Below are 16,264 nucleotides of genomic sequence, written 5' to 3'. Positions count from 1 at the left end.
GCGGCTTTCTTCGATTTGAAAAAGGCTTACGACACAACGCATACAATATGGAAATACGGCATAATGAAAGATCCGCATAATATAGGTATTAGAGATAATCTACCTACTTTTTGGACTTAAAATTAACAGTATTGTTAAAACATTATACTCTTCAATTGAGAGCGATATTTATGTTGATGGATTCGTTATATGATATCGATCAAAGCATATACATACCATTGAAAGACAACTTCTACAATGTTTGAATCGACTCATTTGGGCAGATAAAAATGGATTTAATTGTTTACATCAACAACAGCTTGTTTGCATTTTTTCGAATTCGGAGACAACTCGACGATCCAAATCTATCTCTTTGAGGTGTACACATTCCTGTTATTGAGCAAAAAAAAAAAAAAAAAATACTTAGGTGTAATATTCGACAGGAAATTGTCGCTCCTTCGACTTATTAAATACCTTAAAGTCTTAAGGCTTTGAATATTCTAAATGTGGTGTCCCACACTGGTTTTGGAGCTCATTGAAAAGTTTTGCTAAGACTTCATAGAGCTCTTATTAGATCAAAATTAGACTACGGTTCCATTGTGTATGGATCTGCTAGACCTTCATATCTCAAATTATTAGACACTGTTCATCACCAGGGTCTGAAGCTCGCTCTCGGAGCTTTTCAGAACACACCTACAGCAAGAGGCTAATGAACCATCACTATAAAGCCGTCGAAATAAATTAGCTTTGCAATAAACCATTCAGCTAAAATCATATCCTTCAAATCCTGCTCCTTTCACTTCAAAATATGAAACCTTGTTTCAAAACAAACCAAAGACCATTCCGCCATTCGGTATTCGGATTTCCGCTCTTTTACAAAACACAAATATTGATATTGACCAACTTCAGTCATTTGGAACGATAGAAATTCCACTTTGGCTCTTGAATTCACCTGAAGTTGACTTTTCACTTCATAAAATGGTAAAATTAGACACTGACAGTTGCACCGATCGTTCATCCTTCTCGAAATTGCACTTAGACTATAAAACATTTCTTCTTTTATATACTGATGGTTTCTCAAGATAAAGCCGATGGATGTTGACTACTGAACAACGCCTCAATATTCTCCGCAGATGCGTGAGCTATCTATCTAAACCCATGAAGATATTCAAACAAAGAAATGAGAGCTGTTATCTATTCAGACTCTCTTTCTGTACTTCAGTCTTATCAATAGAAATTTCGAAAATATTTTCATTAGTAATACATCAATACTATATCATGAACTTGCCTTTAACTTTCGTATTTCTTTTTGCTGGGTTCCAGGGCGCATGGGAATACCAGGCAATGAAAAGGCAGATCGTGCCGTAAAGGAAGCTTTATCGCTACCATCTGTTATAAATTTCATTTTACTAATTTTAAATCATTTTTTTAAACAGCTCAATGGCAGGAGAAATGGAATCAATATACTGATAATAAATTGCACTCCGTAAAAGCTATCATCGGTTGAAAGGCGAAGATAACTATTGTACATAGGATTTGATGAAAATACTGAAATAGGTGTTCAGACATCATAATAATCATTTTTTGTTGTTTAATTAGTCATTAGCTGTTTGCGTTAGGTAAAAAAATAATCGATAGCATACAATACTGAATCGGTCGAAAAGAAAATGATTGTATATGGATATTACATATACCAGGTAAATCAGCAAATGACTGTTCACAGAAATACTTTCAATGTAGATTTTCCAGAGGCAAATTGATGTAATCAACTTTATTCTCTTTCACAGTGTATAGAAAACATATACAGTGCAACATATAAAGCAATTGTGCTCCTGGTCGGTTGTACACAATAATACAAGCACATTTGAAAATTCATATCAAGCTGGACAAATATTATCATTCATTATTCTGATAAAAATACAATATAGAAGTATGACCCTCGTCACATTCTCTTTGTGAAATATTTCATTTGTGTTTAAGAATTTTTGACGTTTTCCGCTATTCTTCATATGCCTTGCTATTCAATTGATACTTTTCTAATGACATGGATTAAACAAATGTTAACCATCAAGGTGGTGAAGCTTATTCTTTTTCACAAACACAATTAAGAAGGTTCATTTAATTTGATGAAGTGTTTATGGATCTACCATCTGCTAAGTTTCCAATAGGCGGTTTGTGTCAATGAGATTCTCGTATATATGTAGATAAACAAGCCAACATATGCAATTCTTTTTATACAGCACACGGTTAAAGTAATAAGGCTTCACTATACCAGTTAATATACCGGAGGCGAGGCGGGAAGATATTTTAAAGAGTAAATGTAAAACATGGGCAATATTGCCATATCCCAACACTGAATTGGAAAAACGAAAGTGTTTTGTGTACTGTGTGTACCGTGCTTGGTGTTCTAAGTGTAGACGTATAAACAGCAACATATAAAGTAGATGTTAGAATGCAAGATTTATGAAGATATAATGTATCAGTCCTGCGAGCGGAACGTCAATTAATGTGATGTTTTCAAGAAGTTGAGTTGTTGTATCTAGACTTATAATCTTTCTGCATTTAACAGATAATAAAAAAAACCTGAATATATGGATTATACTTTCAGAACATACTTATAATGTACTACGCAAGCAGAGGACTAATACAGACTATGATACAAGTATAAGACTAGAAGTGATAAAGCAAAAACAAATTGATTTCAAGACATCGACACAATCCAATATTAACGCATTTACCTTTCAAACAATCCATTTGTCAATAATCCAAAACCTAAAAATATAAAACCGAAGCTGAATAGCAATTGCCATTGAAGGAAAATTTAATTAACCGATATAAGTGATTGCCCCCCCCCCCTTTTTTTTTTGCAATCATGACCAGATATCCCTTGAAAGCCTTTCATAGCCTTCCATTTTTGTGTGTTTTGGACTTGAAAAAAGATGAAATAAATAATGCTTTTAAGTAGTCCTTGCACAGATATGAAGGTTATAATATTAAGGTTTAAATTGGCCTTAAGATAACTGAAGATTGTATCAATTGTTCGGCTTTGTTTAAAATACCTGAAGATCATAATTATATAATAGTATAGAACGTGAAGACAAATCAGTTTACACAACAATAAATCGCTCACTTCAAAAATTTGAAAATTTGTAGCATTGGGCCTAAAAACAAGAGCATCCACTTGATCCAGAAATCACTGTGGTTTCCCATGTCTTCAGGCACACCGTATAACTGTTTTTTGCCAGTATTGAATATCATTAATACATATCTATATATGTTCGTCGTGATATCTCATGGGTAAAAAAATCATATCCAGGACATAACCCGTTACATGGTATTAGTTCCGTTCTTCTATTGATAAGGGGAAAACGGGAAAAAACAAAACATTTATCAAAAATTCTCTACATGAAATATGTTTCTTAGTCGTTTATCATCCTAATATAATGTCTTTCACCAGGCACAAATATTCAATATACTGAAAAATAAACTGAAAGATTCGGAAGAAGTGAAAATAACATGTGAACCTCGTATAGAACTATTTGCTTTCTCTTGTGCATTCTCTGATCAGGGGCATAAGAGCTTACGTGATCACTTTCTTGCATTCATTGTTACATTAGCTTTCCGTATCCAATCAATACTTTTAATTAACATATTGAAATCGTATGTTATATGTTCCATGATTTGTCGATGTACGCCAAAAAGATAGATGTCTGGTTGCACTTTTTCTTTTTCCAATTTTCAGATTGAGACACTTCGTATTGACGTTGACATCTCAAAGGCCACGATATAAGGCTGGTGTTTAACCTACCTGCGTGTAAACATGAAATACTCATTATCTTTCAGATATATGAGTCTGCTTTGTGTGCTTTGCTTTTTTGCAAGATGTAAGTGAACATAGAAAATATCAACAGGAAGCTGTTAATGTACTCTAGATGAAATTACCACATACATCAGGTCACAGGGCGAATCATCATCTTTGACTTCCGTAACGACGTGAATTCCACGGTTCCTGTAAAGTTTTTCCAGCACATAGTGTCAGGATTATTCCCAGGGGTTGGGCTGTAAAACCCATTCAAATTAGAGTGATGACAGCTACGGTACCACCAGGAACCCCTGAAGACGTTTGCACAGTTCGCGTTGACACGTTCGTCATTATCCATATCTTTGGTGGTAAAACGACATCCGTTGTTATAAAGCATGCTATCAGTAACGTTTCCAGTAAACCCAGTCACAGACAGGCGATAGCGGTCGCTTTCAGGAGCAAGAGAGAAGGAGTTGTATCTAGCGTATTTAGTGTCACCAGCTTCATCTTCCATTTCTATGTAAAGTTCATATGTTTGGACTGAAGTAAGGCGATAAATCTTTTCATTTCCGAGCCAATATTCGCCATAAGGATCACCAAATCCGTTTTTGAAATCTTCCCAGTTATTCAAAAATTCCTGACTACCGTTAAATCTTCTTTGAAAAATAAGCCATCCACCGTTAAGAGTTTCCATGTCACAGTATGCATCAAACACAAGACCTTGTGGTATAGTCAGTGTGTAAACTGAAGATGGACTTCCTGCTGGCAGACAGTCACATTGGAAACATCTGATAAAAATTCCTATCAGAGGTTGGTAAATTTTACTTGAGTGATGAATTAATCGACATTCTGTCGTGGAATCCTCGAAATCGAAAGCGTCACAATCCTGATCACTACAGACATTTGCACATGCAAGTAGAGAGGGCGTGTCGCTCCAATTGTCCTCAAGAGTGTAGCCGGTAGTGTCATTCGTGTAACCGTCTGTATTTCGAAAGAATGCAACCATTTTGTATTCCGAAAGTGCATAATTGTAAAAACAAAATACATACCAAACAAAACATTTCAAAATACTTTGCATTTTGTCAGTAACGTTAGTACCAGGGAGGATGAAGTCGGTTTTATCTAGAAGTAAGTAGGAGTGTTATTGCATAGCCCGTAGAAAACTTAGTCCAATCTTGATATAGAATATGCAAACACTACACGTAGAGGTGTTTCCATGCATCCATTTATAGCATCTATCAGACAAAAAACGACGTGCAATTGCCGTCAGTGTGTCGCATCAATCCTCAATTAGCTATTGAAAACATTCTATGAAATCTTTTCATTCTTCCGGTCTCGGATATTTTACGTTTGTAGTTTGCTTGTATCAGTATAGATTGCTTTATACATAAGTCTAGTTAATTTTTCAAATTTTAGATCACTACAAGGACTTTCGTATCAATTATACTGGTGACATCAGGACGTATTGATCAATATCTACCGTTCGAGCCAGCCGTATCCAGAGTCGCGTCCATGATTAGTTTCTACCTTCGATAATTTTTCTAGCCCTCCTACAACCGGTATTCTACCAATTAAAATCCGTACTGATTCTCCAATGATAGTTGATGAATATTTTAGATCCAGGATAGATGTACTGTTTGTATAAGCACTTATTTTGCTTCATGGTCTACGATAAGCATGAAACTGACTGTATAAGAGGGCAGATTTTCAAATGTTTTATAATCGTATTTCTAATTATGATTGGAATGCTCTATTCCTCAATTGCAACTAAGTCGACATTGTATATGAATGTTAAAAATGTTGATGATGAAATTGAATATTTGTCCTCTGACCCAAAGTTGTATTGGAGACGCATTCAGTGGTTAATGAAATTGACTGAAACTTCACAGTCAACGTCTACTGTTGTAGGCCTTCATAGTTAATTTTTTTTCACTATAAATGAAGATAAAGCTAACTTATGAAATGCGTATTTTTATAAAATTACATAAATAGAAAATAGTTACTGTGTGCTTCCTACTGTTGAGACGAAGACTGACAAAACATTTAGTTCTATGAAAGTGACATATAGTGAAGTTCGACAACTTTTCCGATGAGGATAGAATCAGTCATCTGATGTTGCCGGAGATCAATATTTAAGTGTTAGATGGTCCGTTATTAATCGGTTTACGCACATTAACAAAGCATGATTGATTCGATTGATTTTATCTGTAAATATTAAAATGTTTTTTTTTCTACAAAACATACAATTTTTCATTCCTTACAATCACGCAGTGTCACCTTCACATTATATACATGTTTTTTTTACATTACTTCAGCTTTACAAATCCGTTTAGTGTGTGAATGAACAAAGGGGAGTTATCCATATATCATTACATCAGAGTAGTTAATCTTTGTGGTACAGTGGTAAATGATATTGTTGGCGCACTTGTGAAATTCAATAATATTATTGTAAAAGAGATAAATACAAACATGTGTGAATTTGTCGTTGTTATCCTTGATCTGAAATAGAGGCGATTTGATGATACATGTAGAAGAAAGCGGGACTATTGATTAAACTCAGTTGATATTCGGACCATCAGGTATTCATATCTATCAATACAAATTAAATAGAGCATATTTTGAAAAAGAATCCCTACATAGTTGTTTATGAAGTGAAATCTTTATTAAGCGGTAGTACAATGAACATTCCACCTTATTTAAAGTAACGCCAAAGCGTTTAAGGTATGGAATGGCCATTTCACACTACAACCTAAGTATAGTCGGTTGAAACATTTCATCACAGAACCCACATTAATGAACGAAGAAAAAAGTAAAACTGAATCATTAATGCTAAATGTCAAAAGTTCAGTTGCGACTATAAAAACAAACGATATACCATAAGATGTAACCAAATATTCCATAATAAAATTCTAGGGTGTCTCTGGATAAAATCAAATAAGTTAAAGAGTAATAAATGACACACTCCTGATCTTCACGATCACGATAGATGCTTAAAAAACAAGGGACTGAAGGGAAAAGGCGAAAAAACCTTACAAATTGTCCTAGATATAAGTAATAAAATAAGCAACAGGAGAAGATACATTGTGTTAATATAACAATACAACAAAATAAGGTGATAATAACCGAGTTTAATTGCACTCAGTGCTTAGTGGATACATCAGTACTTTGTGGTACGTCTTACAGACCCCCTTAATATCCCGTCGTTCTTTGTTATCATATCTAACAGTCCACAGAGCTTGCTTTTAATACTGTGTGTGAAACATTGTCTTAACTGGTTATTTGAATGCAAACTATTGAACTGATTACTAAACATTTAGTTGTATGACCAAGGTAATTATGACAAATACAGAGAGAAATTCTAATACTGACAGGGATTATGTTTTATCAATTGATGATCTAGATGGCTCTGTCGATAATCTTACTGAATTACTTTATATTCCAAACAGTAACAATACGTTGCAGGGAGCCTCTATGGATGACGATTGAATTTCGTAAATAATTAAAAAAAAATTTGTGTAAATTAGCTAAAAGAGTAGTAACCATTGATGATTTGGGTCAAGATGTGTAATACGTAATGCTTAATCGTAATATGTTTGTGGATGGCTCTGTAATGATACCAGTGGTAATTCTTAGTGGAATACGGTAAGTTAAAGAATATTTAACGCTAGTAAAATGTGTAATTTACCACCCATTCCATACTAATACCTTTATTATTACCGATGATACTGTTAGGGGCTAATGCGTTTAATGAAATGTTCAGTCTCAACTCCATTGTCGTTTATTGCAATGCAACCCCCTTCTGATAACAACGAACCCCTGCTCACCCGCATGTACATCGATACATTATTTCTAACCAAAATTGCTCTAATGCAGTTTGACCTGACTTAATATATTTTCAAGATTCCTTAAAAAAACAACACTTATTCTTAGTTACCCTCTTCGGTCTATTTTTGATATTTCTTATACAAATTCCGTTTATTCCCAGTTCCCAATTCCCAGTTTCCCCAGTGTTAAAAAAAATAACCCTTCTGTTCTCAACAACTATGGAGTTATTTCATTACAGTGGGCAGTGGGCAAGGTAATGGAAAGATGTGTGTACAAATATTTGTTTAAATGGATTCTTGAGAATTCTTTGTTATCACCTTCCCAATCTGGATTCAGGACTGGCAACTCTATTATAACTGACATAGTGAATGATATCAACGGTATAGTCAAAATGTTTGCTGAGGGCACTTCATTTTATGTCAAATACTCTGCCTCCATGTGCTGATTTGTTGAATGATAGTTTTTTTGAAAATGTATGACTGGTCTAATAAATGGTTGGTCGAATTTAATCCTGAAAGAACTGAATCCCTATCGATTAGCAGGAAAATCAATAAGCCCTATCACCCAAGTTTGTTTATGAATGACATTCCTGTGAACGCAAACATATAGGACTGTTCATCTCTCATGATGGTACTTGGACAGAGTACATTAAATGTACTTTTACAAAGGCGACTAATAGATAAGGTATTCTACGGAAATTTCGATTTAAAATAAACAGAAAATCTCTTCAGACCTCCATTTGTCAAACCTCTACTTGAATTTGGTGATATCGGCTGAGATAACCTTACTATCCAACAATCTCTCTGCAATATACTCAGCTTGAAGCTGCAATAATGGTAACGGGTAGTACTAAATTAACAAATCATGCTAAGGTCTATGAGATTTCTCCCCCACACCTTTCACAACTACGTCCACATCACAGAAGTCACTCGCACCAGTATTACACACGTACCAATGATAATCTAAGTTATGTATTTTGCAGCACTAAAGCCTATAGGAAATATGTTCTTCCCTCATCTATTGCCTACAGCTTTTCATACAGAAACTAACAATGTATCTAGAGTGGTTAAATTTACCCTTAAAGGTCAGACACAAAGCCGGGTCCTTTCTGATATGTCATTGTTTTAGTTTGTTTTCCAGATAACCACTTAATTGAATTAGGAATGACAAACTTGATTGAAACTTCACACAGTTTTAAGCACAAGAGAATACATTTAATTATTTTCATCCTTTTATTTTCTGATGTTCGCGTCGTTCTTGTCAAGACACTGATGTCTGGACAGAAGACTTTCAACTGTTAAAATGAGACATCTGTCCATTGCTAACAAGGTCTATGTTGCTAAGAAAATTTAAATAACGGCAGGGCACGAGTGTTGCATGCAACACTAACTGAAAACTTGTATTCATCAACAAGTATATATGGCATCAAAACCCTCTCGGATATTGTCCACTTTATCGCAGAAAGCATGATGTAGGCACCTAATTGAGGGATATGGTCTTTCATAATTTTTGTTGCATTTCTAAAATTATCGACCATACCTTTGTTTCTAAATAACAGTATTAGATTTGAGGTTTACCTTTAACACATTCAAGGAATGCCATTTGCATCCTCGATACTCCAAGGGTTACGATCATTTTCGCTCTCTGCACCCCTGGAAAATGTAATGGCAAAATTAAAGGCACAAGCGAAATAATTTGGTTGGTTCCAGGAGAAAAAACTGACCAATCACAGGCCGATATGCTCCTTTTGAAGATTACAAAAGCGCAACAACAAACTTTAAAGCCATTACAACATACAGTTCTGCGACCGTCTTGTCTACAAGGTGTCGCGCGTGGAACCGCGTGGAAATAATTTGGTTGGTTCCAGGAGAAAAAACTGACCAATCACAGGCCGATATGCTCCTTTTGAAGATTACGAAGGCGCAACAACAAACTTTAAAGCCATTACAACATACAGTTCTGCGACCGTCTTGTCTACAAGGTGTCGCGCGTTGAACCTTCAATTTTGCCAGTACATGTTTCAGGGGTGAAGACAGCGAATATGATCATCACCCCTGGAGGATGAAGTTTATGGTGAGTTGTTTACATTCAGCAATTCTTCAGATTCTGAGCTGACATATTGCATTTTTAAAGAAGTGATTGACTTGATATCTATTTTAAAATTTTCAATCCTTCAGGCAAACATTGTACATTAAAGTAGGAGCATCTACGTACGGTGTTGTTGTGTGGACTGTGTTATTCAGCTGCTACTACATGGCAATGACAGTAATATTTTGTTGAAAATATTTTAACGTTTTGTATTACAAAATAGGAAAACTGGGTTGAAACGTAAGAGAATTTGATGTAGAAGTTCTTGGTGATTTGTTTGGTGTCCATCCTTCTAGCATAAGCAGAATATTTGCAACTTGGAGAAATTTTCTGTACTTGAAACCAAAGTTCTTAACAAATGGCCTTCAAAAGAACAAGTAACTGCAATTTGTTCAAAGGCATTTCGACATTTTTCGAAAACAATATCCATCATAGGCTGCACGGAATTCAGTCTTCAGTCATCTCAAAGGGTAACCTGATCAGTATAAACACCATAACACACTGAAAGCATCAATATCTTCTACTGGCACGGTTATATTCATTTCAAAACTATTCACAGGCAGCATATCGAACAGGCGTAGTGCTGAGGAAAGTGGTTTCCTCAATTTGCTGTAACATGGTGATGACATTATGGCTGATCAGGCTTTTCGTTTACGTGATTTATTAGCACAAAAATCAGCAACTTTGAATATCCTCCTTTCTCTTTAGATCGTCAACTCAGTAGCCGAGGAGTGGTCGTGACCCGTGGGATATTCAAATTCCTCTCAGCATGTGTCCTTTATTTGGCCAAGTCATTGGAGCAAGTTTGACGTCTAAATGGGTGTTGCATCTCATCATGAAAAGTATTTCCACAAAGTCCAAAAAATATTTGTGGATTCAGTCACAAGCTGAAAAAATTGAGTTGGTCGGTCGTTTTAACTTTAGCTTTCATAAGACATGATAGAGACAATTACTTCTTTTTGTCAAAGTAATGATCCCTAAATTATAAAAAAAAATACATTGAAAGGCAAAACAGGGGTATTGGACAAAATTTCAACTAAAAAGGCAATTAAAAAATTCGGAAATGTGACTTCTTTCTACTGCCATAACCGTGTAGTCCTGAATGCAATAACATTGATGTTACAGTTTTATACAATCCTCGTGTTAGACGTAATCGAAACCACAGACAACAGCGGAATTACAATAGATCTAGCGGATATACCGTCAAGGTTGAAAATCTTATTGATATTTTAAAAAAATAAACAAAAACAAAAAACAATTAGATTCGAACTACATTTGTTTGATATATTGAATTTCGTTTCCTCTCTCCGAGCCACGAAATTATCAATTAGATTCGACTGATACTGTTTTTAGTGACCTGTGGAAACTAGCTTGGAGACCTCATGAAATTATTGATGATGTTTATATTATTCGAAATGTTCAGCTGCCAGCACTTTTCATGAAAAGTCCTGAATGTCCTGAAACTCCGTCCATTAATTTGAATATGAATTTCAAGATACTTATAGATTTTTTCATTGAAAACTATGTCAGAGATGGGTGAAACAAGCTGGGTTGGATTTACTTTATGGTGGGTTAAATGCATTCGGTCTATCATTCCTGAAACAAAATTCCAGCTTCAAATATTAAATGAAAACAAAACACAAGTCAGCCTTCCTCCATCCTAATGTTAAATCCATTCTTGATCCGTGTCTCTGTAGACATTTTTACATTTCCTGTATACAAAAGGAACATAGCTTGCTTGATAACGAAGGAAATCCCACCCATACATTATGCATTTAACCCAAAGGACTAAAGATTGCAATAGAAAGAGAGATGGGGTTATGAAGGATGGAGAGATAAGAACAAGGTAAATGAGAGGAAAAGGCAGAAATATGTAGACAGGATAAGGAGAGAAGGAGATAAATTGGTTGAGAACCAGAGAAGAGGGGCAGGGAAAGAAAGGCGAAGAGTCTCACATATAGGAATAGGGAGAGAGATACTGGAGATGCGAAAGATACCATGGACAAGGAATATAACCCAGGCATAGATGCTGACAAAGAAGGATAACAGTATGAAGTCTCTGCAGTAACAGCGTTAATAATGGTAGATAGGACAAGGCGTATAGGACAACAGATATTGATAAGTTCCCTTAAATCTTCCCTTGATTAAAGATATCGTACTTTTACAACGGTTTATCAGTATATTTTGTATAAGCTATTCCCATTTATCATATGTGTTTAATACACGATATATTTTTAAATCATGAACAAATCTGAAACAATAAAGAAAATCAAGTACTTTTGCTATTTTTAATCTATATTTATCTCTTTTGGTGTAAGAATCGAACAATCTTTCTTGTTTGCAATAGTGAAATATTAGTAGAGCAAAATTCCATTGCTTGTGAAAGAGATCCTTTGTAGTAAAACCGCTTCATTTTTGGATTTTCAAAGGGGTTAAGGATTTATTACATGCATCGCAAAGGAGATCAGCCAAAATATTTCGTAATAACGGCGCCAGTTTTGCATATTTTAGATCAGGTCGTATCATTAACGATTACAGCCATACGAAATATGTACTTACAGTATTTTCTAAAATGTTACCATATGTACTTGATGTTGAAAATCATCTACGAAAATTCCACATTCATGATATGGTCTTGTTGTTTTCATTTTTACGGGTACAATCAGTCTAATACAACTATGTATGACCGCTGTTTTGTGAAACCTACACATGTACATCGTTCTAAAATTATCTGATAAATGAATTTTTTTAAAAAAATATGGAATTTTGAGGTTATTGTATCTTCTCGTCTAAATTTTGATTTCTTTCCCTTACTTTTGATTATCCTTACTTGACTCCTGGGCTTCATAATCCTGGCCCTTAGTAACACTGACGTGTAGTCGTAGAAGGACGAAACAGCTGTATGATGTAGCATCACTGACGTGTAGTCATAGAAGGACGAAACAGCTGTATGATGTAGCATCACTGACGTGTAGTCATAGAAGGACGAAACAGCTGTATGATGTAGCATCACTGACGTGTAGTCATAGAAGGACGAAACGAAACAGCTGTATGATGTAGCATCACTGACGTGTAGTCATAGAAGGACGAAACAGCTGTATGATGTAGCATCACTGACGTGTAGTCATAGAAGGACGAAACAGCTGTATGATGTAGCATCACTGACGTGTAGTCATAGAAGGACGAAACAGCTGTATGATGTAGCATCACTGACGTGTAGTCGTAGAAGGACGAAACAGCTGTATGATGTAGCATCACTGACGTGTAGTCGTAGAAGGACGAAACAGCTGTATGATGTAGCATCACTGACGTGTAGTCATAGAAGGACGAAACAGCTGTATGATGTAGCATCACTGACGTGTAGTCATAGAAGGACGAAACAGCTGTATGATGTAGCATCACTGACGTGAAGTCGTAGAATCACTGACGTGTAGTCGTAGAAGGACGAAACAGCTGTATGATTCAGTTTAATTCATTGTTTGGCTCTATCTAACTCTAAAATTATATTTAAAAGGTGTTATTCATTTGTGTGTCCTTTGTACAATATTTGTATGCAATCTGTAGTCCATGTTTAAAGCAGTATAGGTGCCTTTAACGTCTAGTTGCAATTGAAATGTACCAATCCCTAATACAAGGCAAATCATTGAAGACTGTATGACAGAGTGTTTGTTGACCGAAACAAAACACAAAAGGGATGGGCTGGTACGAACATTTGTATATCAAAATAAATAAATCAGAACAAGGTCAAGATATCCTTCTCCTTGTTGATGACATAAATTAAATGGTTTGTAGATGTTTATGGTTGTCTCGCACTGTATAATTACCCTCAGATTTCAGGAAGACCTAAAACAGTGTAGGCGAGACGCTCACACCAGAAGTATTCTTGTTTATGCAGTCGGTCCCTGACGTTAAGCACTTTATGATGAAAAATCGTTTGATTTATGATCTAAATTGAAATCCAACGTCTAACAGATTTCCAATTTATATACTGAAAATTTGTTTCTGAAAGTGTTCAGCTTTTATTGATTTAATTATTTTTCATTTCGATTTCTCCTCGTCTCCAGACAAATTCTTAAAAAAACAGGAAGTCATAAAAACTATTTACTTTAAAGCTTGCAGACAAAGGAGTTCAATCTCTTCAAAATCCGAATGGATATGCGATGTGACAGTCGTAACCATATTGTAAGAAATAAGAAACTGTGAATCAATCTGAAAAAAAAAAGTCATTTCGACAATATTAAAAATAATTGAAGAAGAACATTTCCCAATGGTCACAAGAGGACAGTCACATTGGCCGCAGAACCTATGGTATTTGCATGTCAAAGTTGATTTGATATTCAAGGGCTTGTTCTCATTATCTCGATTTTCGGTTGAAGTCGTCAACTGACGGACAAACTCTTTTAACAGGGTTTCAAAAGATGCAAGTTGATGAAAATTATGAGGAAGTTGTATTGCCACCAATGGTCGATTTAGAAACGAGTTATTTCTTTGCGTGATATGAAATTGGTCGTGTTTGATGCTCGTTAGTTTGTCTGTTGGTTTCGTTGCTCTATACATTGTTCTGTTTTGAAAACATAAAATTCCTGATGACGATGAGGCAGAAGGCGCTTACTCTTCCGGAACACCTGTAATTATTCTCCTTGTACTTTTTCAGCAGTCTACGTGTAGATCATTCTTCTGTTCACATTTTGCACTAGTTTTATTGAATTTGAGTTTGGATTACGATTATGTTGCCATGTTAGTATTTTCTTGATGTTTCTTTTTTTTTTTTTTTTTTTTTGTTCTGAAGTGGGTTTCTCACAGTGCCAAGTGAACATGTCTCAGACAAATGAAAGAAATTTAACAATTTGTACTTGAAAAAGGCAATCATGAGATGTTAGTCCAGATATGGTTTTACCTGAAATGGTAGTCCTGACCTATTGATGTTGAGATGATGATGATCTGGAGATGTTGGTCTTACTAGTTCCGAGGTGATCTTGTGGGTTACCAAAAACATTGGAACCAGTTTCGTTAGAGTTATCATTAAAATGACTAGAACCCACGTCGAATGGCCCTGGTGTGTGTTTCATTTGTTCTTCTGATCAACACAGTCAAACCTATCAACAATCTTGATGGTTATTGTAATAGTTTAATCTATAGTGTTAATGTGTGTCACGGAGTTGAAGAGCGGGTATGAACGAACAAATGTGATCTAACTTGCAATTGAAGGGAAACCTGTCTCACAGCTTGATTTTGACGAAACATCTAACTGCAAGAATACCTGGTCAAAACATTCATCGGATTCAGAATACTTGCGACTGAAGATTGCTTTGTAAACAATTAGGAGGGTATCAAGACATCAAATTTATCATAGATTCACTACAGGAACAGAGCAGAACACAAAATGGAAATCGGAGAATAATTACCAGACCTTTGTTGTGCGAAGTATGGTTAGAGATAGCCAGTGGCTAGTGAACATTTTCAAACATGAATTTATACAAAATTGGGAATACAATTGATAAATGCACAGATGTAGATTTGTTGGGACAGGTCAGATTGGTATATATTTAATGTTACTTTTGCCTTTAATGCTCGTGTTTGTTCAATAGAAGCAATTTTAATTTTCACTAACCACTTGCCAGGTGTATGAAGCGGATGAATATCCATTAAATCGGTGTACTTCTTCGCCGGAAACGACCGCATTACGTAGTATTTAAAACAGGCATCTACGTTTTAAACGGACTTTTTTTTATCGCATATCGTGAGTTTCCAAAACAACTGAGATGTAAGTATATACTGTACCGTGTCATCCTGACTACCGAATAATTCTACAGCAAATATGCGGAAAGCAAAATAGGCATTGCAACTTACAGTAATATTTATGTTGCCACGTGTTTTCTAATATTCTAATAATACATTTCTAATAATTGTTTATATCTTATCACCGATGTGGCCCAATAAAAATATTCAGATCTGTCGCAATTATCAATTTGTTAGTCTCAGATACTTAGGCTAAGTCAATATCGGATACAACTTCGGTGCTGTACCTCTACATCACAATTTCTTGTAGATGCATATAATGGTTTTTAGAACTGTGTAAAAAAAAAGAGAGAGAGAGAGATAATGTATTTGCAATTTTGTTTAAATATTATTTTTATATTGAATACAACATCTATTAAGGTGAATGGTTATGATTTTGCCACCTCCATTGAACAAATGAGATGACAAACGTTATTTTTTTTATCTCTCGACTCACACACACACACACACACACACACACACACACACACACACACACACACACACACACACATATATATATATATAATCAATGAAGTAATAACGACAGTGCGGACAAGCGAATTGACAAATTTTCGAGACAATCTGTTCCTTTATCAAGACACAAATATTACATAATTACATCACACATATAGAACATAAAACAACAACGCAGTTATAAAGTGAAATAGAAAGCGGTGATGTGAATTTATGTGTCTGTGTCCTAATGGAAAGGAAGAGAGAGATAATTAGTTATACTGGTAGTGCAATGATATAGGAATATTAAACAGTGCATATATGTTTTTTTAAAAA

At 35.2% G+C, this 16,264-nt stretch overlaps 1 protein-coding gene across 1 annotated transcript; it reads right to left on the bottom strand.

Annotated features, from left to right (window-relative positions):
* Window positions 1-3,929: 3,929 nt before the first annotated feature.
* LOC132558544 (microfibril-associated glycoprotein 4-like) lies at window positions 3,930-4,787 on the bottom strand. Its single transcript, XM_060223121.1, has one exon. It carries the CDS (start codon window positions 4,785-4,787, stop codon window positions 3,930-3,932), a length of 858 nt encoding a protein of 285 aa, XP_060079104.1.
* Between the last annotated feature and the right edge of the window lie 11,477 nt (window positions 4,788-16,264).

Source organism: Ylistrum balloti, unplaced genomic scaffold (genome assembly GCF_031769215.1).
Source record: "Ylistrum balloti isolate Yb309-2 unplaced genomic scaffold, AGI_CSIRO_Ybal_v1 Utg370794, whole genome shotgun sequence".
Taxonomy (NCBI): Eukaryota; Metazoa; Mollusca; class Bivalvia; order Pectinida; family Pectinidae; genus Ylistrum; species Ylistrum balloti.
The sequence above is the reverse complement of the archived record's forward strand: the minus strand, read 5'-3'. Positions and strand labels throughout refer to the sequence as shown.